Genomic DNA, 21,306 nt, shown 5'->3' with positions numbered 1-21,306 from the left:
TTCTCTCCCGTGTGAATGTTCTGGTGTCTTTTTAGATCACTCTGTCCATTAAAACTCTTTCCACACTGTGAGCACTGATACGGTTTCTCTCCAGTGTGAATGCGCTTGTGTGTTTTGAGAGCACTCTGTTGATTAAAACTCTTTCCACACTGTGAGCACTGATATGGTTTCTCTCCAGTGTGAATGTGCTGGTGTCTTTTCAGATCACTCTGTCCATTAAAACTCTTTCCACACTGTGAGCACTGATACGGTTTCTCTCCAGTGTGAATGCGCTTGTGTGTATTGAGAGCACTCTTTCGATTAAAACTCTTTCCACACTGTGAGCACTGATATGGTTTTACTCCAGTGTGAATGCGCTGGTGTATTTTGAGATTAGTCTGTCTATTAAAACTCTTTCCACACTGTGAGCACTGATATGGATTCTCTCCAGTGTGAATGTGCTGGTGTCTCTTCAGAGCACTCTGTCCATTAAAACTCTTTCCACACTGTGAGCACTGATACAGTTTTTCTCCAGTGTGAATGCGCTGGTGTCTTTTGAGATGACTCTGTCCATTAAAACTCTTTCCACACTGTGAGCACTGATACGGTTTCTCTCCAGTGTGAATGCGCTGGTGTCTTTTGAGACAACTCTGTCCATTAAAACTCTTTCCACACTGTGAGCACTGATACGGTTTCTCTCCAGTGTGAATGCGCTGGTGTCTTTTGAGATGACTCTGTCTATTAAAATGCTTTCCACACTGTGAGCACTGATACGGTTTCTCTCCAGTGTGAATGTGCTGGTGTGTTTTGAGATGACTCTGTCTATTAAAACTCTTTCCACAATGTGAGCACTGATACGGTTTCTCTCCAGTGTGAATGTGCTGGTGTTTTTTGAGATTACTCTGTATATTAAAACTCTTTCCACACTGTGAACACTGATACGGTTTCTCCCCAGTGTGAATGCGCTGGTGTCTTTTGAGATGACTCTGTCTATTAAAATGCTTTCCACACTGTGAGCACTGATACGGTTTCTCTCCAGTGTGAATGTGCTGGTGTACTTCAAGTTTACTCTGTGTATTAAAACTCTTCACACACTGTGCGCACTGATACGGTTTCTCTACTGTGTGAATGCGCTGGTGTCTTTTGAGCACACTCTGGAACTTGAAGCTCTTCCCACACTGTGAGCAGACGTTTCCTTCTTCCTGTGTGGGACTGAGAGAGGTGTTAATGCTGACAGTACCAGAGGACGTTTGCTGATTACTGGAGCTTCTGGTGGGCGTCAGATCCTCATGTTCAGTCTTAATCTTCACCAGAGTCTGATATTTATCATGGTTGCAGCTCTTGATGTGATTGTGGAGCTGATTTTGGGTTGTAGAGGATTGTGGACACGAGGAGCAGCAGAAATCCTTGTTCAGTTCTGAAGCAGAAAATAATAAAATACATTTATAACATTATAAATATTAAATACATTTATAACATTATAAATAATAAAATACATTTATAACATTATAAATAATAAAATACATTTATAACATTATAAATAATCACATACATTTATAACATTATAAATAATCAAATACATTTATAACATTATAAATAATCAAATACATTTATAACATTATAAATAATCACATATATTTATAACATTATAAATAATCAAATACATTTATAACATTATAAATAATCATATACATTTATAACATTATAAATAATAAATACATTTATAACATTATAAATAATAAATACATTTATAACATTATAAATAATAAATACATTTATAACATTATAAATAATCAAATACATTCATAACATTATAAATAATAAATACATTTATAACATTATAAATAATCAAATACATTTATAAAATTATAAATAATCAAACACATTTATAACATTATAAATAATCAAATACATTTATACCATTATAAATAATCAAATACATTTATAACATTATAAACAAATACATTTATAACATTATAAATAATCAAATACATTTATAACAATATAAATAATAAATACATTTATAACATTATAAATAATCAAATACATTCATAACATTATAAATAATAAATACATTTATAACATTATAAATAATCAAATACATTTATAACATTATAAATAATCAAATACATTTATAACATTATAAATAATCAAATACATTTATAACATTATAAATAATCAAATACATTTATAACATTATAAATAATCAAATACATTCATAACATTATAAATAATCAAATACATTCATAACATTATAAATAATAAATAAATTTATAACATTATAAATAATCAAATACATTTATAACATTATAAATAATCAAATACATTTATAACATTATAAATAATCAAATACATTTATAACATTATAAATAATCATATACATTTATAAAATTATAAATAATCAAATAAATTTATAACATTATAAATAATCAAATACATTCATAACATTATAAATAATAAATACTGTTAGTAATTGTTAAACTGAGATCTGATGCTAAAGTCCTGTAACTTGATTCATCATTTCCTGCTCACACTGATCTGCATGAGCACAATACAAGCTTTCACTGTATGATGCTTCATCCCAGGTTCCTCTGATTCTATTCAATCCAAATCTTATTTTACTCAAGATAAAAAATATCTTACTGAGTTCATCTTTATCTTCAGGTTCTTCCTTCTTCACAGGCTTCATCTGGAAACCTCCACACTGTTGGTCCTCTGGGGTGAGGTGTTCCTCAGAGGTGACGTGTTCCACAGGGATTAAAGATCCTTCACCTGAAATTCATCAATATGTGAAGAAGAAACTCAACAACTGGAGGAAACTGAAGGTTGTGGGTTTAGTTACCACAAATAAATACTTAGATTTATCCAGACTGGAAGTATCAGCACTTCTCCACAGGACAGCACGGTACAGTACAGGTTCTAATCCCACTATCCACATTCTCTTATTAGTTCTACTATACTAACCAAACTGTACTGTACTAACATGGCAAATTGCTCCACATTTACTTACAGAAGTAACTTCCATCTTCTTCCTCCTCCTTCTTTATTAGTTTCTCTTGGAATCCTTCATTTTGTAGATCTATGGGGGTGACGTGTCCCTCTTCTGCTGACTGCATTATTAAAAGATCTGACAGGCAGACGGACAGATAGACAAATGTACTTTATTTATTCCCTATTAAAGAGAAATCCAGGAAAACTCTTTCAGACTGTTTTAACTGTTTATTTTTAATGCTGTGAGGCTGTAAACAGAGTGAAAATTTTGAAACTATTGTGGGACTGAGCAGCATCAGACAGAAAAGACTTCTAATAGAACTTTTTGGGTTGGTTTCACAGACAGGGATTAAGCCTAGTCCTAGACTACACAGCATTTTGAATGGAGATTCTCTATTTAAACCTAAATGTAGTCCTGGACTATAAACCTTAATCCCTGTCTGGGAAACAACCCTTTGAGTTTGGTGGAAGTGGTTTTGTGGCCCAAAGTGAAATGATGAAGTCTGATGTTCTTTACATCTAGTTTCTCATCCACTCCCAATAACAGTGCTGTACTAATACTTTTAACTTTTACTATAAACCTGTAAAACAACCTGTAAACAAAGCTACAAGAACTCGCTGTTTCTATCAAACATTAAACACTGTAAACAAAGCTGAAAATGTGACGCGTTTATATCAAAATGTTACATTTAATAATGAATAAACTCTGAATCCGTTACAATCGACTGATTCGTCGGTTCAATGAATCGGTTCATCAGTACTGAATCATGTGTGATGCTAACAGTTAGTGGAGCAGCTAATAGTTTGTTTGTTTAAATAAAACTGGAGATAAAGCTCCTCAAATCCTCACAGTGATGTTTTATTATAAACTCTAGTTTTATTATTAATTAGAATGTGGTTATAATTAAATATAAGGGTTATAATTAAATACATATTTTACTTACAGATGAGGCTCTACAGTACAAACACAGCAGCTTCTTGTTCTTCTTATGATGTTTAATGGCGGTTGGCAGAACAACTTAAGACGCACCAGCGCCACCAACTGGACTGGAGTTGAACAGCAGCTTAGCAGTAAAACATCTCCATTAGCACATCTGTATTAGTGGTGTGCGATACTGCAACATTTGGTAACATCCGATTGAACGACTCTTTGAAATGAACTAAAGGAACCGAGTCGCTCCTCTAGTATAAGGATAAATAATTAAGGAATAAACTTGTTTAATGATGTTAAATCTGATTGGTTCATGGCGTTTGTGTTTTAAAGCAGAAACAAACACAGGCACATCTCTGTACAAGAGAATATTTTTCTGAAACTAAATAAATAAAGTAAATAAATGGAATTTGTTTGTAGATGTGATTCCAGTATACAGTATTTGTTTGGGTTTAGAATGTAACGTGAAAGTAAAGTAATGAGGAACGAGATTATATTTTCCAGGATGTAATGAGTAAAGTAATCCCATTACAATTTTAGTTAAGTACCCTTATAGCACATCTACATCTCTGAGACGTCTGTTGGATGTAACCCAGTTGGTCTGGAATACGTATTTAATAGAGCGTTTGCTCATCTGCAATACGTCTCTGATACGTCACTGGCGGATCGTGGAAGATCTTCAGCTGCTGCGTTCCAGATCAATCTAACTACATCATCATGCCTGCATCTCAGAGACGCTTATGAGAGCTATCCGAGACCATCTAATAGAGCGCTTATTCATCTGTAATACATCTCCTAAATATCAGGCTTGGATGCTGAAATGGCGTTCACATGCTGTATTCCAGACTTATGTGTACAGTATAGCTAAAATACAGCGTCTGAATGTAATTGAATGTGTGTGTGCACTCCCCTCTCATGTACTGCTTTAATAATAATAATAAGAATAAGAATAAGAATAATAGATAATACAGATAATATATCTATAAACAACAGACATTATAATCAGGGGTAGTAACATTCTTATTTATTATTGTTCCTTATATTATAATTATACATTATAATAATAATAATTACGATGAACACAAATAACAAAACAAAAATAACAATTAACTACTAAATAAAATGTAATTTAAAGTTTTCTTTCTTGTTGCCAGCCGCAAGTAATCTTTTAAGCAGTTCTCCGCTTCTGCTTCAGTTGGCGCTGGCAGCACTGGATTTTTCATCGCGGCAGCTGTATGTGAGAAACAAACAGTATTAAAAGAGTCACAAAATAAGTGCTACACTTATGTTATATTAAAGTGGATAAATGGCGCTGTATGTAAGCAAAACGTAGCCTAATCTGACAAAAGGGCATGGTTTTAAACATGACGTTGCTGTCGGGGTCTTCTTTATTTGTATTTTTTTAAGATTAAAAGGGACATTGAAGGTTAAATTTGCTGACAGCTTTACCCCATTTGAAGTAAAGTCGATTTTTTGTACAAATTACACAAATTGTATCCTATGTGCTTTGACAACACATGAAAACCACATGACCAATAGCCGGCAGTAAAACGCTGTGACTGACCTGTAGCGAGAAAAGACTCCTGAGGAGGATGACACGTGGCGGAGATCAGCTTTCTAAACGGTAGGTTTCAGTTTGTAAACTAAATGAATGAATAAATAAATGTGACTTATCAATGTGTTTATCATTACAGTTTAGGTATATGAATACGTGAGTGCAGTTTGGACATGTTTGTAGAATTATCAGTGTGAGTCACCAGGTGCATTGTGGCAAAAGTTTGTGGTGTACCCCTCAGCAGGACCAGTATCTGCTCCTTTGTGCAAGGAGGAACAGGATAAGCACTGCCAGAGCCCTACAAAATGAACTCGAGCAGGCCACTGGTGTGAATGTGTCTGACCAAACAATCAAAACAGGCTTCATGAGGGTGGCCTGAAGGCCCCACGTCCTGTAGTGGGCCCTGTGCTCACAGCCCAGCACCGTAGAGCTCGATTGGCATTTGCCATAGAACACCGGAATTGGCAGATCCGCCACTGGCGCCCAGTGGGTCCTGGGTTCCTCCTGGTGCACGACAGTGCCCGGCCTCATGTGACGAGAGTATGACTTTGAATTCAACCTTCTCTAGGATGATAATTATCATTTCCATTAATCTATGTGGCATCCTTTCGTTCCTAACACATTACCCAGTCCATATCAGGAAAGATAATCTGCATTATTTTTTTTCTCCCATTGAGATCTGATGTGTAGGCTCCATATAAACATTCTGATTGTTTCTTTAGGTGTAAATTGTTTATCTTGACTTACCAATAATAACTTGTCCACATGCGGTTTGTTTTAGACCTCGCTTGTCTCCCCTGCCGCACCAGTTAAGGCTTTTCGCAAGGTTGGGGGTGAACACCTTGCTGGCAATTCTCCAGATTGTCTTTTTCATGGTATGTCCACCACTTAGTGACAGCATGTTAATCTGAAATAATGCACAGTAATAGAAATGTATAAACTTCATACATTTTGTTGTTACTATTAAATGTCTTATTTGCATTTTATTTAAAGGTTTTTTTTAATTAAGTATGAATCCGTATATATAAAGTTACATTCTCCCATTGTCATTCACCCAAATGTTATTTGTATTTTTTTTTTCTTGCATTTGTAGTACATTTTTAAAGTTAAGGCTATCATACACTTAAAAATATAAAACAACAGGAAATATTTGTGAATACTTTGTGAATCTTGTCATGGTCTTATTTGATGGAAAATAATTGATAAATGAGCTTTACCATCCTTTGCTTCAGTCCGTTGCTCAGAAGCCTTTCTTCTAAATTTTCTAGGGCTTCTACTGAATCCAGAGGGATGACATTCAAGTCTTCATCATCTTGCTGTTGTGGGGGCAAAATTCGACGACCACCCACAAGAGATTCTACAAGAGATGTCAGGTAATTTATCTTCAGGTCCATCTCTCTCAGTGCCTCCAGGACAGTTCTGTCTACAGCTGCAAAATAAAAAAAATATCTTTTTACAAGATCTAGTCCATTTTCTATTCATGATTAATGTGTTGTAGGGCTGTTCATTCTAACTGATCAAACTTACGTGCGCACTGATTGGGTATGAACCGCCTTGACAGTCCCTGCTGTATGGTGGGTGCTGTTAAAGCAGAAATTAAAATGAAAAAGTTCACTCTACAGAAGATGCATTTTGCAACCTAAGACGTTGTTCTTACCTATAATATTTATGTATTAATAAACTGATAAATTGCTTTTCTCCTTCTTCAGTAAACTCACCGTTGACATGAGGTAGGACGCCCTGGCCTTGTCCTGTCCCTTGAGAAGCATCTGCCCATGTACACTGGTTGGACATGGGCCACCTTGATGGATCTCGTTGCTGTTAACAGCGAATAAAAAATTAGAAAATACATGACTTTTTTTTTTCTTTTTTCTTTATTTATTTTGTAAACATTTTTACTGCAAACCCTTTGGAATTGTCTATATTTCTGCATAAATTTGACCTAAAACTTCATCCGGTTTTCACACAAGTCCTAATAGTAGATAGGGAGATTCAAATCAAACAAATAAGACAAATATTAGACTTGGTCATTTATTTATTGAGGAAAATGATCCAATATAACATACAACCCCTGGCAAAAATTATGGAATCACCACTCTTGGAAGATGTTCTGTCAATTGTTTAATTTTGTAGAAAAAAAAAAAATCACAGACATGCCACAAAACTATCATTTTTCAAAATGTCAACCTTCTGGCATTAAGAAACAATAAAAAAAAGAAACAAATATAATAGTTGTGGTCAGTCACAATTGCTTTTTTTAGATCAAGTAGAGGAAAAAAATATGGAATCACTCAAATCTGAGGAAAAAATTTTGGAATCACTCTGTAATTTGCAGTTTAAAAACAAAACATCTGCAGCAGATTAGATTTGCTAATTATTCTTCAGTTTAAAAAGAGTGCTTACACCTCGGAGAGCTGTTGCACAAAGCAGATTGTCATGAATCATGGTTCCAACACAAGATATGTCAGTTGAAACAAATGAGAGGATTATAAAACTCCTTCAAGAAGATAAATCATTGTGGAATGTCGCAAAAGATGTTGGTTGTTCCCAGTAAGCTGTGTTTAAAATCTGGACCAAGTACAAACAAAATGGGAAGGTTGTAAAAGGGAAGCATACTGGTAGACCAAGTAAGACATCAAAGCATCAAGATAGAAAACTTAAAGCAATATGTCTTGAAAACAGAAAATGCACAACAAAACAAATGAGAAACAAGTGACCGGAAAGTGGAGTCAATGTCTGTGACTGAACTGTAAGAAATCACCTAAAAGAAATGGGATTTACATACAGAAAAGCCAAACAAAAGCCATCATTAACACCTAAAAAGAAAAGAACAAGGTTAAAGAAGGCTAAAGAAAAGCAATCGTGGACTGTGGGTGACTGGATAAAAGTGATCTTCAGTGATGAATCGCGAATCTGCATTGGGCAAGGTGATGATGCTGGAACTTTTGTTTGGTGTCTGTCCAATGAAATTTATGAAGATAACTGCCTAAAGAAAACATGTTAATTTCCACAGTTGTTGATGATATGGGCCTGCATGTCGGGTAAAGGCACAGGGGAGATGGTCTTCAATAAATGCCAAAGTCCACATTGAAATTTTGGACGCTTTTCTTATTCCATCAGTTGAAAGGATGTTTGGTGATGATGACTTCATTTTTCAAGATGATAATGCATCTTGCCATAGGGCAAAGGACGTGAAAAATTTCCTTCAAGAAAACATATAATGTCAATGGCATGGCCTGCAAATAGTCAGGATCTCAATCCATTTGAAAATCTCTGGTGGAAATTGAAGAAAATGGTCAATGACAAGGTTCCAACCTGCAAAGCTGATCTGGCAACAGCAAGAGACAGTTGAAGGCAGATTGATGAAGAATACTGTTTGTCATTAGTTAACTCCATGCCTCAGAGAGTTTAAACCATTATAAAAGCCAGAGGTGGTGCAACAAAGTAATAATGGTGCAGTGTTTTCTAATGATTCCATAATTTTTTCCTCAGATTTGAGTGATTCCATATTTTTTTCCTCTACTTGATCTAAAAAAAAGCAATTGTGACTGACCACAACTATTATATTTGTTTCTTTTTTTATTGTTTCTTAATGCCAGAGGGTTGACAGTTTGAGAAATGATAGTTTTGTGGCATGTCTGTGATTTATTTTTTTTCTACAAAATTAAACAATTGAAAGAACATCTTCCAAGAGTGGTGATTCCATAATTTTTGCCAGGGGTTGTATATGTGAGTGAATCTTCAGGATTAGCAGATAATTTGAAGGTGAAATTAGAGTCAGGTGTTTTCAATCAATGGGATGACAATCAGGTATGAGTGGGCACCCTGTTTTATTTAAAGAACAGGGATCTATCAAAGTCTGATCTTCACAGCACACATTTGTGGAAGTGTATCATGGCACAAACAAAGAAGATTTCTGAGAGAAGTCATTGATTCTCATCAGGCTGGAAAGGGTTACAAAACCATCTCTAAAGAGTTTGGACTCCACCAATCCACAGTCAGACAGGTTGTGTACAAATGTTGGAAATTCAAGACCATTATTACCTTCCCCAGGAGTGGTCGACCAACAGTGATCATGACAAGAGCAAGGCGTGTAATAGTCGGCGAGGTCACGAAGGAACCCAAGGTAACTTATAAGCAACTACAGGTCTTTCTCACATTGGCTAATGTTGTTCATGAGTCCACCATCAGGAGAACACTGAACAACAGTGGTGTGCATGGCAGGGTTGCAAGGAGAAAGCCACTGCTCTCCAAAAAGAACATTGCTGCTCGTCTGCAGTTTGCTAAAGATAAAGAAGACAAGCCAGAAGGCTACTGGAACAATGGAACAGATCTTTTTGGTTTAAATGAGAAGCGTTATGTTTGGAGAAAGGAAAACACTGCATTCCAGCATAAAAACCTTATCCCATCTGTGAAACACGGTGGTGGTAGTATCATGGTTTAGGCCTTTTTTGCTGCATCTGCAAGAGAATGTGGGTCACGCAGCAAGACAACAACCAGAAGCACACAAGTCATTTTACCAAAGAATAGTTAAAGAAGAATAAAGTTAATGTTTTGGAATGGCCAAGTCAAAGTCCCGATATTAATGCAATAATGTTGTGGATGGACCTGAAGCAAGCGGTTCATGTGAGGAAACCCACCAACATAACAGAGTTGAAGCTGTGAAGTTGTACGGAGGAATGGGTTAAAACTCCTCCAAGCCGATGTGCAGGACTAATCAGGAGTTTTCGGAAACGTTTAGTTGCAGTTATTGCTGCACAAAGGGGTCACACCAGATACTGAAAGCAAAGGTTCACATACTTTTACCACTCATAGATCTGTAACATTGTCATTTTTTTATTGAAGAAAATGGTCCAAAGTCTAATATTTGTGTTTCATTTGTTTGATATGGTTCTCCTTATCTACTTGTAGGACTTGTGTGAAAAGCTGATGATGTTTTAAGTCAAATGTATGCAGAAATATAAAATTCTAAAGGGTTTCAAGCACCACTGTAGTTTTGGTTTTGATAAGGCATGATGAGAAAATTAGCTTGGTTACGGCAATTATGGCACATTCTGTGCTTTTGAGAATGCTTGATTTTTATTATTTGCATTTCAGCGACTTCAGGCATCATTCTTACCTGTAGTGTTAACGTATTAATACCCAACTGAAAAATTGCTTTTCTCCTTCTTCAGTAAACTCACCATTGACATGAGGTAGAACCCCCTGGCCTTGTCCTGTACACTGGTCAGAAATGGGCCACCTTGATGGCTCTTGTTGCATGGTATATGCTGTTTACAGGGAATAAAAAAAAAGATACTCAGAACATGTGTGACTCTAGTTTTGTTTTGACTGGGCATGATGAGAAAATTAGCTTGGTTATGGTGATTATGGCTCATCCTGTGTGTCACAAGAAGACTAACTAACCTGGGCCCAGATTCTTAAAAGAATCTTGGTGTAAAGATAAACTTAACTGGTAGAGCAAGCATCACACTAAACACACACTCTGACAGTTAAGATTATCTTAACGCTATTTTAAGCATCATATTCATGCTCAGATGCTTTTGAGATTAAAAGTGTACTTAACTGTCATAGCTGTATGGTGGGTGCTGTTAATGGAGAAATAAAAATAAAAATGGTTACTCTACAGAAAATGCCTGACTTTTATTTTTAGTATTTTAGCTACCTAAAGTGTCATTGTTAACTATATTATTCATGTATTAATGCCCAACTGGATAAAAAAATATTTTTCTGCTTCTTCAGTAAACTCACCACTGACATGAGGTAGAACACCCTGGCCTTGTGCTGTCCCATGAGAAGCATCTGCCCATGTACACTGGTTGGACATAGGCCACCTTGATGCATCTTGTTGCATGGTAGGTGCTGTTTACAGAAAATTAAAATAAAAAATGACTTTGTGATATTACATTTTTTCCATATCACCCACCTCTAACTCTGAGATTATTTATTTATAGTTTTGGTATTGACAGAGCATGACTAGATTAGTTTGGTTATGACAATTATGGCTCAATTATGGAATGTCACAAGAAGACTAACTAACCTGGGCCAAGATTCCCAAAAGGATCTTAGTGTTAAGATTATCTTAACTTGTAGAGCGAGCATTACACTTAAGACTTACGCTCTACTAGTTAACATTCATAAACACTAATTTAAGAATCATATTCATGCTAAGATGCTTTTAAAAACCCCATGCCTGCTTTATAACTAACTCACATGGCTGTTAAGTCCTGTGTTTAGTTAATAATTGCTCGTTAACCGCAGGACTTCTCATGAATTAAAAAAAAAATTCACCATGTGTATTGTCATGATAGAAACTATTTGCAGTGCTATGTCCAGCTTTATTAGCTGATACAGCCCCATCTATTTAAAGCCAAGAGTGATGATTTTGTACACTAGCATTTTATTTTTAAACAGGCCACTAAAGTGGATACTAAACAAAGCAACCAGCAGCTAAGCAGCCCCTTAAAACACTTACTGTACTGAATTACTAAAAATGAAAGTTCCAAATCTTTAAGGGCCTAGATAGTATACAAAATGTATAGAATTTAGAGAATTAAACATTCTCTCTGACTGAGGAACAAATTGGGTAATCTTAAAAAATAAATCACAAGTTTGTTGTGTGCTCATGTTAGCTTCAAATCAGAAGTGCTTCTTGGTAAATAGCTTACCATAGAATCCTGTACTTAATGTTGATGCCTTGAAGTCTCAGTTGTAATTTGACGTATGTAACTATGATCCCAATTTATCCTTGGCGTAAAAGTAATCTATTGTTCCAAATGCACAAACACTTTCAAATTGCAAATTTCACATCTTTTTATGGCAAACTAGCATTGACATTATGATAACATCAACTTTTTTCTTAAATGTAATAAGAAATTCCTTGAATGTTGTCTTTGTTGTGTTTAACATTTGGGAGCCCTTGGTAAGTGAAAATAAGTACAGATACTCTACAGAGAACACAATTACTATTTTGGCTGAATTTAACATGTTGGAAAAAAGTAAACATAAAATGTGGCCTGACATACAATTGTCCCCTGCTTCTGATTTGTCGTCATTTAGGACAGTGTTGCTGTGGTGATCCATGTGTTGAATAAAGCAGAAAAGACCGGGTAAGTATTATGTTTTTTTTTCAGAAGTGCCAATATCTATAGTGGACAACAGTCATTTCCTTTATGTGGGGAAACAAAAATGGCTTTCTGATCATTAACGAAACATGATATTAACAAGTTGGATTGATGACGTCTGGATGTTCTATTTGCATAATGAGATTGATACTACTATTTTATTAAAACAGAGGTTTTTACTTGAGTCATAAGACTTGGACTCAACTCATGAATAGATGGTTTCATGAGCAACGTTACTAAAAAGATGTGCGCTCATTTTGGCAACAGAAGTTGAGATTTATTCCATTGATCCACTGTGTTAATCAGTGGAATAAATCAATAATACAGGACAACATATCTTAATGTATATTAGCTTCTTAAAGTTTGTACTGAGTGATGATACAGATGCACAGATTTATGGGTTTAAATAAATCTCAAAATAGAAATGTAGTTAGCCTTGTTTAGTTTAGCCTAAAACAGTCAGGTTTTTATTGAGAATAACACAAAATGGATTTGTTCCCTCGGCTAGCATGGGTCAGTGAGTGAATGCTTCACTTCTGTTGCCAGAATGCGCACTCATCTTCGCGACAACTTTGAAAGGGTCTATTTGATGACAAGTCAATTGAGACTCGACTTGACAAAATCAAAAAAGACCCTCAACTGGACTCATAACAGGAGTTGATATCCAAGTTCAAGACCCAAAATGGAAGAACCATGAGAGGCATTTGACTGCAAACAGGACTTTACACAGTCTATGGAAGCATATCAGTATTATGTTTTATGGAATGTGTGGCAGATATTTCTGATTTAATAGTCCGTGTTAGCTGACCATAGGCTGTCTTCCTTATTCCGCTACGCCCACGCCACAAAGAGTTTGTTTCTTCCGCCTTTGCGTTAGAATTTCCGGTCATATCATATCAGATGGTTTACGGTCGTATCGTATTCAAAGTGAATGCAGTCTAAAGTAGGCTTCTGCTGTGGACACTGATTATAAAGTAGCTAGCTATGCTAACCCAACATTCCAACAGATTTCCAACACAACACACAAATAATAAAGTGTTGTAGGGCACCATATCTAAAGAAGAAGAGGACCTGCATCTATGGGTTAAGGAGCTAAATTTACATTTAAATTTAACAAACGTCCACACGTCTATTGTTATTATTTTGTGGATGGGGAAACTTGGTTATGAAGCTCCAGTGAAAAGGACACGTCAGGTGTTTGTGAAGCTATCTGGTAAGATATTAGCCTAAGAGAGATCCTTGCCAAGAGCCTCGCAAGCATAATAACATAATTACTCTGGGTAAGGACGTGGTCTTGGTTTCCCCACCACAAAATGGTAAGAGCAGACGTGTGGATGTTTGGGTGGATGTTTTAAATTTAGCAACTTCAACCACAGACGCAGCTCCTCTTCTTTGGAAGACTGTGGATGTGGCTTCTTTGGATGGTTATATGGTGCTCCACAACACTTCAATCTTTTTGTGTTGTGTTCATAACACTATTGTTCAAGTGGAATTCTCCTCCTCTTCCAATTATTCAACTAGAATCTGTGCGACGAAACCAAGCTGAAATTAGTTTCTTATTCTTATTTTTTATTCTTACCTTTCATTTAGGCACCAGAACGTAACTGCTGTATCGTTTAAAGAGGAACGGAAAATTAGAAAAATAAGCTGGTGAATTGGACGTGAATTTTTATAATTGCTCGTAGCTCAGCCTTGTTTTGTCAACCAGACTGATAAACCAAATAACTTGGCAACACGTTTTCAAAGACATTTTGTCACAGAATGAGTGTAGTAGGCTAAAATATGTAATTGCAAAAAGGAGAGGTGCTATTTCCTTTTAATATTTCAATTTTGTCATCTTTCTAGCTTGGTGTTGTCTATGATAATAGAAACATATAAAAACATTATTAGAGAGTGCAAATGCATATAAGGTGAATTATCATTTTGACGTCATTATTGTGTAATCATAAGGCATGAATATGCAGTTCTGGAAATGCGTTGTAATTAAAATGCATTTATAATTAAATTGTTAATTTAATTATCAATTGAATTTAATTAATCATTTGTGTAAATGAAATGTCAATAGTGCATCAAATGGCAAATTTAAATGTTAAAACTGAATTTGAATTATCATTTGGAGACCAACATTGAGTGGGAAATTTAAATTCAAACATACACTATATTGCCAAAAGTATTCACTCACCCACGCAAATCATTGAATTCAGGTGTTCCAATCCCTTCCATGGCCACAGGTGTATAAAACCAAGCACCTAGGCATGCAGACTGCTTCTACAAACATTTGTGAAAGAATGGATCGCTCTCAGGAGCTCAGTGAACTCCAGCATGGTACCGTTATAGGATGCCACCTGTGCAACAAGTCCTGTCGTGAAATTTCCTCGCTGCTAAATATTCCACAGTCGACTGTCAGTGGTATTATAACAAAGTGGAAGCGATTGGGAACGACAGCAACTCAGCCACGAAGTGGTAGGCCTTGTAAAATGACGGGGTCAGCAGATGCTGGGGCGCATAGTGCGCAGAGGTCACCAACTTTCTGCAGAGTCAAGCGCTATAGACCTCCAAACTTCATGTGGCCTTCAGATTAGCTCAAGAACAGTGTGTAGAGCTTCATGGAATTGGTTTCCATGGCCGAGCAGATGCATCCAAACCTTACATCACCAAGCGCAATGCAAAGCGTCGGATGCAGTGGTGTAAAGCACACCTCCACTGGACTCTAGAGCAGTGGAGACGTGTTCTCTGGAGTGACGAATCACGCTTTTCCGTCTGGCAATCCGATGGACGAGTCTTGGTTTGGCGGTTGCCAGGAGAACGGTACTCGTCTGTCTGCATTGTGCCGAGTGTAAGGTTTGGTGGAGGGGGGATTATGGTGTGGAGTTGTTTTTCAGGATTTGGGCTCTTAATGCTTCAGCAAACCAAGAGATTTTGGCCAATTTCATGCTCCCAACTTTGCAGGAACAGTTTGGGGATGGCCTCTTCCTGTTCCAACATGACTGCGCACCAGTGCACAAAGCAAGGTCCATAAAGACATAGATGAGTGAGTTTGGTGTGGAAGAACTTGACTGGCCTGCACAGAGTCCTGACCTCAACCCGACAGAACACCTTTGGGATGAATTAGAGCGGAGACTGTGAGCCAGGCCTTCTCGTCCAACATCAGTGTCTGGCCTCACAAATGCGCTTCTGGAAGAATGGTCAAAAATTCCCATAAACACACTCCTAAACCTTGTGAAAAGCTTTCCCAGAAGAGTTGAAGCTGTTATAGCTGCAAAGGGTGGGCCCACATCATATTAAACCCTATGGATTAAGAATAGGACGTCACTCAAGTTCATATGCGTGCGAAAGGGAGATGAGCGAATACTTTTGGCAATATAGTGTAAGAATACATTTTACATATTATATTTTCATTAGATTTTTGCTACTGATCTGCTTCCATATACATAAACAGTCTGAACTGGTCCTGATGATGAGGGAGATTTCTACTGCCATCATCACATTGCTTTTTCAGCTGATTGTAGAATAAACAGTTCTGGCTGAAGGGTTGAGTTGCAGTTGTGAAAGTGTTGGTCTAAACTACTCGACTAAACTACACACTAATAAATAAAGTAATTGTACTTTACTATACTTGGGTATTGTTTTTGGAAGACTTTTGCTTTAGTACAAGAATGTTAGTACAGTATTTGTAATATTTGTACTTTGTCAAGAGCTTACATTTGCTTACATTTTTAATTAGACATTCAAACTACTCTTCCCAAAGGGTGAAGTCCAGGGGAGTTTTACATAACTTTTCCCTTGCCTGATGAGTCTTTTTTTTTTTTCTTTTCTTTTTTTCTTCTTTTTTTTTTTTTTACATTCCTGTCTCTGTAAAATTGAACCCTCTGTAACTCATCTTTGTTCAAAGCCCAATGTTGTGTGCAGTGCAGAGGTACTCTAGGACCAGGATTCCGAAAACTGCTTAAAGGTAACAGGGGAAAATGCATGCTGTTGATTACTTCAGTCATTAGGTTAAAAATACTGAAGTGTTCCTTTTAAATCCACCATTCTAAATGTTTCAGACATTATATACCTTGACTATCTGACAGGTTGTTACACCACTCCTGCTCTGCTCTTCCAGGCTGAAAGGTGCTGGTTAGTGCTAAGAATGCAAAAAAAAAAAAAAATGTCAGGTTTAGAGCGTTGACATTTTTGCAACTCTTTTGTGATGAAAGGTGTAGCTATGGTATGAGATTGTTAGTAGATGACATGCACTGTGGTTGCTTCAACAACAAAAATGTGTGTAGTCTGTGTGGTAGGATCCACACAATTGTAAAATTAAATGCACTAACCGTTATTTTTTGAACCATGTTTCTGTCTTTGTGGTGGGGCTGGGGGCCTTGGTGCATTTGCAAGTTTTTTTACTTTGGCAGGTTGTGGTTCTTCTTCTTGTTCAGAGGAAGAGTATATTTTCTTTCTATAAGAGTACAGTAATAAATTAGCAATAGGTAGTACACACTGCAGAATTGTTTTACAATATGTATAGCACAGTATGCACAGCTCACTTCCTGACTCTCTTTCCCAGAGTTTCTGTGCTGGAGTTTCTTAACTCAGTTTCTGAGTTAAGATCTGATGTGTAGCATGACTTTTTCCAGTTGGCAACAATGTTGTCAAACGACTCTGAGGAGGGCAAAAAAAGAAAAGAGTAGCTTAGATCAGGTATATTATGGTTACAATAATATATTTTTCCATACAGTGTGTGGTCACCAAACTTTTATTATCACCTGATTCATAAAGTATTCGCACGCTGTGCTTGCTCCACCCTTTATCAGGCTGTGGGACCTCTGATTTCCTGAAACTTTTCAAGAGTCGGTTTTCGTCTTTGTAGGGAGGCCACCAGGAGAAGCCATCCTCATACCAAGATTTTGCCACTGGTCCGGTCTGCTCCTCCCCAACAAACTCTACTATGAGGTACATTGCAGGAGCTGCACCATGCCCAACCCCCCCAAAATGACACGTTTTTTCTGACAGAAAGGTACTAATACTTTTGTTATTTTTTTTTAAAGTGAGCTGTAAATAGATGCATTAATAAATTTTTCACACATACTACCATTCACCGTTTGCGATCACAGTTAAAAATATATCATTCTAATATTATTTAATGCAAAACTAGAAGTTTCAGATAATGAGGAAGCTACAAATGTAACACAATTTCCAAAATGTAGATGTATCCAGAGTAATGTGTGTGTGTGTGTGTGTGTGTGTGTGTGTGTGTGTGTGTGTGTGTGTGTGTGTGTGTGTGTGTGTGTTTTATACACACGTTCATTACTCTGGATACATCTACATTTTGGATATTGTGCTACATTTGTAGCTTCCTAATTATCTGAAACTTCTAGTTTTACATTACACACACAATTCTCCACTTATCAAATGTGATGCTTACATTTCAGGGTAAACAAAAATGGTAAACAAAATTGCAGTATTTGATTTATCACTTTTAAAAAATAAAATAAAAAATATTGAATTAATTGAATAGACAGTTTGATATGTAGTTTGCTATATTTAAATCCACATTGTAGTTAGTTTTGGATATAAAAAAATTCTTGCTAGTGATTCCAAACATTATGAAAGGTAGTACACATTTACTGAGTTTTTGCATGCAAGAGTGGAATTGACACAAATTTGTGTTTATATGGAATTAGGAAGGCCTTCCCCTCTATTTGATCAGCTTTGCAGAAATGTATCGTTCTTGTGAGCCCATGAACCAAATATATGCCAAAGGTAGATGATGACAGTGGATAATCAAAGAATGATTCATGCTGCTCAAATCTGCTGTATGCCACAAATACCTCATTCCTGCAAGAGATGATATTTTTAACCTTTGCAACTTTTCCCTCAAGGTAAATATAACTGTTGGCCTGGTCAAGCTTGACAGTGAACTGTGGTGTTACCAGCTTTTTGTATTGGGTTGCACCATAAAAAGGTGAAGGAAGAGGACCAGAGATGCTTTGTCTTAATAAACATATCTCTTTTTCTGGGCTATCTCTCCATGGTACCTCTGACAGTCTTTTTACAATTTGACTGAGTGGGCTGCTAGGTTTTCTAATCATTTTTTTCATTTTACTCAGGTGGTTTTCATATTGGAAGGCACTGAAGCTGTCAAGAACACCGTGATTTTTAACGTCTTGCGCAAGATGCGCTAGATTGTGAACATTGTACGACACAAATTTAGGGCCATAGAGCTGTCCAAAATGAGAAACAAAAAGACCTAGGATGTTATTGGCATATTCAAGATAGTCCTCAATCAGAGTATTGTTGCTAAGGATGAAAATGCCCACAAATAGCAGCAGAAAACTTTGGTACACTGCGGTGCTCAATGTATCTTTGAGCAGAACAGGGCCAGTGTACAATAAAAATTGTCTAAACTCTGTGGCTTTCCACCTGTCAATTTCTCTGAGAGTCCTTGGTCGATGTGCAAACTCAATAGGTACATAGCTTTGGATACCCAGCAGCCTTTCCGTTAATGCGTTTTCCTGAAAGTTGGACAGCCTACAAGTGAGAGCACCTAACTTCAGCCACAGGTACAGAAGTCGCCGCATGACACCTAGGCACACAAGGTGCATGTAATCAAGAAGGAACCCAGATACCATTCCCAGAGATGTCTTTTCTAGAGCTGAAATACCATGGTGGTGATCCAAATCGGTCTTATCCCTGAAACTTTGATCTGTCCGTTGTGGCAGGTCGGTTCTAGGATACGTCATTCTGTTGTCTATGTAAACGCCTTCCTGTGTGCATTTCTCACACCCATGGTACCCTGTGTGATCTTTTATACACTTGATAAAAGCACGAGCTGGGGCATCACAGACCATTGAAGAAAGCTGCAAAGTTAACCTTACTCCCTCAAAGTCAAACCCCTCAGCAAGCTTGGCTATCTCTAATGCAAAGTCATCAAGAAACTCGTTTGGTGAATTAGGCTTTCTTTCACCACAAAACAGCCCAATTGTCACTGGCTCATGATGTGGCAAGTTAATAACAGTGCCAAGGATGGGCCACAGCTGTGTTGGTGAGCTTTTGAAAAGTGGTAGCCCATCAATATTGACTTGAAGTTTCAGGTGTTTTGTATTGGTCACTAAACCCTTGTTTTTTTGCAGAATGTGTGTAATTGATTGGAGCACACCAAAGTAGTAGTACTGACCACCGGCTTTATCCTGAATTGCAAGATCATTTGATCTTGCTGTACTCAAGAGTGTCCTGGCATCTTTTGGCAAGATTGAGTGATACTTGCCAAGGAAATCTAGCAGTGCATTTATTAGGGGGCCTGTGGTAGCCTAGTGGGTAGGGCTTTGGGCTATCAACCGGAAGATTGGCGGTTCAAATCCTGGCTCTGCTATGTAGCCACTGTTGGGTCCTTGAGCAAGGACCTTAACCCTGTCTGCTCCAGGGGCGCCGTAAGTTGGCTGACCCTGCGCTCTGACCCCAGCTTCCAACACCAGCTGGGATATGCGAAGAAAGAATTTCATTGTACTGTACATCTGTATATGTATATATGACAAATAAAGGATATCTTTCTTTATTGCACTGTGCGTGATGTGGTGTTGAATTGCCCATTTTGCTAGTTCATCATGCAAAGAATCAAACTCCAGTTCTGACTCTGATCCAGAATCAAAGTCCTCACAGTCAAAAAATACATCATTAGTAATGCAACTGAGGTCATTATTACACACAGCAGATTGGCAATCCATCAACTCCAAATCATCATCATCGTGGTCTTCGTCTTCAAGTAGAGCATTGTTTTCCATTTCTGAATCAATGCTCTGCCCCCCCCCCCTTGTGCCTGAATTGACTCTAAGTCTCGATCAACCCATGCTTTTGCTTTTCGCCTAAGTGTCCAGTAAGATGGTTTTCTGCAAGTCATTCTGTACAGTTAGACAAAAGATACAAAACAGAATCATTGTCACATTCAATGTATGTTATTAAAGTTATTAAAGGATCTATTGCTTGTTCATTACATACCTTAGTCTTCTGCGCACCTGTCTTGCTAGTGAACCTGATTATAAGAAGACAACTGTGAGTAATTGTATAAAAAAAGGTTAATATGGTAAATAATCCATACTCCTTTGATAAGTGTACTCACTTAAAAAATATATGGTTCTTCAAGGGTTCTTTAGTAAAGTGAATGACCATGAGCATTAAGGACCTATATACTGTAGAATGGAGAATTCGTTATACGTTTCTATTTAGCACCAAGAGGGTGCTTGTAGTGTTACAATGTCAAGCTTGTAACAATAGAAGAACCCTTTTGGTGCTATATAGAACCATGCACAACACAATCTCCATCAATCTAAAGAACCATTTCACTATGCAAAGAACACATTATTCAGCGTTGTCCAGACTTATCCACAACTGGCCAGTTAACTGCTGGATTTCTTTCCAGACAAGCCAGAGCACATCAGGTTAACTGTTTAAAGACTGAGGCCATCTGATTACACAAGTAGAAGTTCAGAATTGACACTTCTAACTAACAAATATCAAAAATATTTCCGGCTAACGCTATAGCTAGTTTTTTTTTTAGCTTCAAGCTAAAGTAATGCTAGCCAAGTTAGCTAGCTAGTTCTACTTACTTTGTAAATTGGGGGGGTGTATGCAAACAGGAGTGTAACTTATACTCAGGGAAGATGTAAAAAAAAAATCAGTCGAATTATTATATACAAAAAGCAACTATTTGCTACAATAAATCGATGGCTTTGACGGGTAGAAGAGCA

The 21,306-nt window shown here is 37.0% G+C and overlaps 1 protein-coding gene across 4 annotated transcripts; it reads right to left on the bottom strand.

The window, feature by feature from the left end:
• Window positions 1–4,910: 4,910 nt before the first annotated feature.
• Window positions 4,911–17,658, bottom strand: LOC134305913 (uncharacterized). Of its 4 annotated transcripts, none has more exons than XM_062990234.1 (9): window positions 16,638–16,706; window positions 11,208–11,318; window positions 11,023–11,044; window positions 10,640–10,726; window positions 7,175–7,274; window positions 6,984–7,037; window positions 6,674–6,885; window positions 6,204–6,363; window positions 4,911–5,132 (listed from the first exon to the last, which is right to left on the bottom strand). In XM_062990234.1, the coding sequence occupies exons 2-9, from the start codon at window positions 11,264–11,266 to the stop codon at window positions 5,008–5,010; spliced, it is 819 nt and encodes a 272-aa protein (XP_062846304.1). In that variant the 5' UTR covers window positions 11,267–11,318; window positions 16,638–16,706; the 3' UTR covers window positions 4,911–5,007. The 4 variants fall into 4 exon arrangements, with proteins under 4 accessions (XP_062846304.1, XP_062846303.1, XP_062846302.1 ...); XM_062990232.1 differs by lacking the exons at window positions 4,911–5,132; window positions 6,204–6,363; window positions 11,023–11,044 and adding exons at window positions 16,897–17,021; window positions 17,110–17,224; window positions 17,329–17,658 and having other exon boundaries at window positions 6,680–6,885; XM_062990235.1 differs by lacking the exons at window positions 4,911–5,132; window positions 6,204–6,363; window positions 11,023–11,044; window positions 11,208–11,318; window positions 16,638–16,706 and adding exons at window positions 16,897–17,021; window positions 17,110–17,224; window positions 17,329–17,658 and having other exon boundaries at window positions 6,680–6,885.
• Between the last annotated feature and the right edge of the window lie 3,648 nt (window positions 17,659–21,306).

The sequence above is a fragment of the Trichomycterus rosablanca genome, unplaced genomic scaffold (genome assembly GCF_030014385.1).
Source record: "Trichomycterus rosablanca isolate fTriRos1 unplaced genomic scaffold, fTriRos1.hap1 scaffold_165, whole genome shotgun sequence".
In the NCBI taxonomy this organism is placed as follows: domain Eukaryota; kingdom Metazoa; phylum Chordata; class Actinopteri; order Siluriformes; family Trichomycteridae; genus Trichomycterus; species Trichomycterus rosablanca.
The sequence above is the reverse complement of the archived record's forward strand: the minus strand, read 5'-3'. Positions and strand labels throughout refer to the sequence as shown.

Coding starts and splice junctions, on each gene's coding strand:
- LOC134305913 (XM_062990232.1), bottom strand. CDS start 17,521: ATGTACCTCATAGTAGAGTTTGTTGGGGAGGAGCAGACCGGACCAGTG. Junction 10,727..11,207: donor TGTTCTACCTCATGTCAGTG/GTGAGTTTACTG, acceptor CCCTGTAAACAG/CATATACCATGCAACAAGAG. Junction 6,886..6,983: donor CATACCCAATCAGTGCGCAC/GTAAGTTTGATC, acceptor TTTATTTTGCAG/CTGTAGACAGAACTGTCCTG.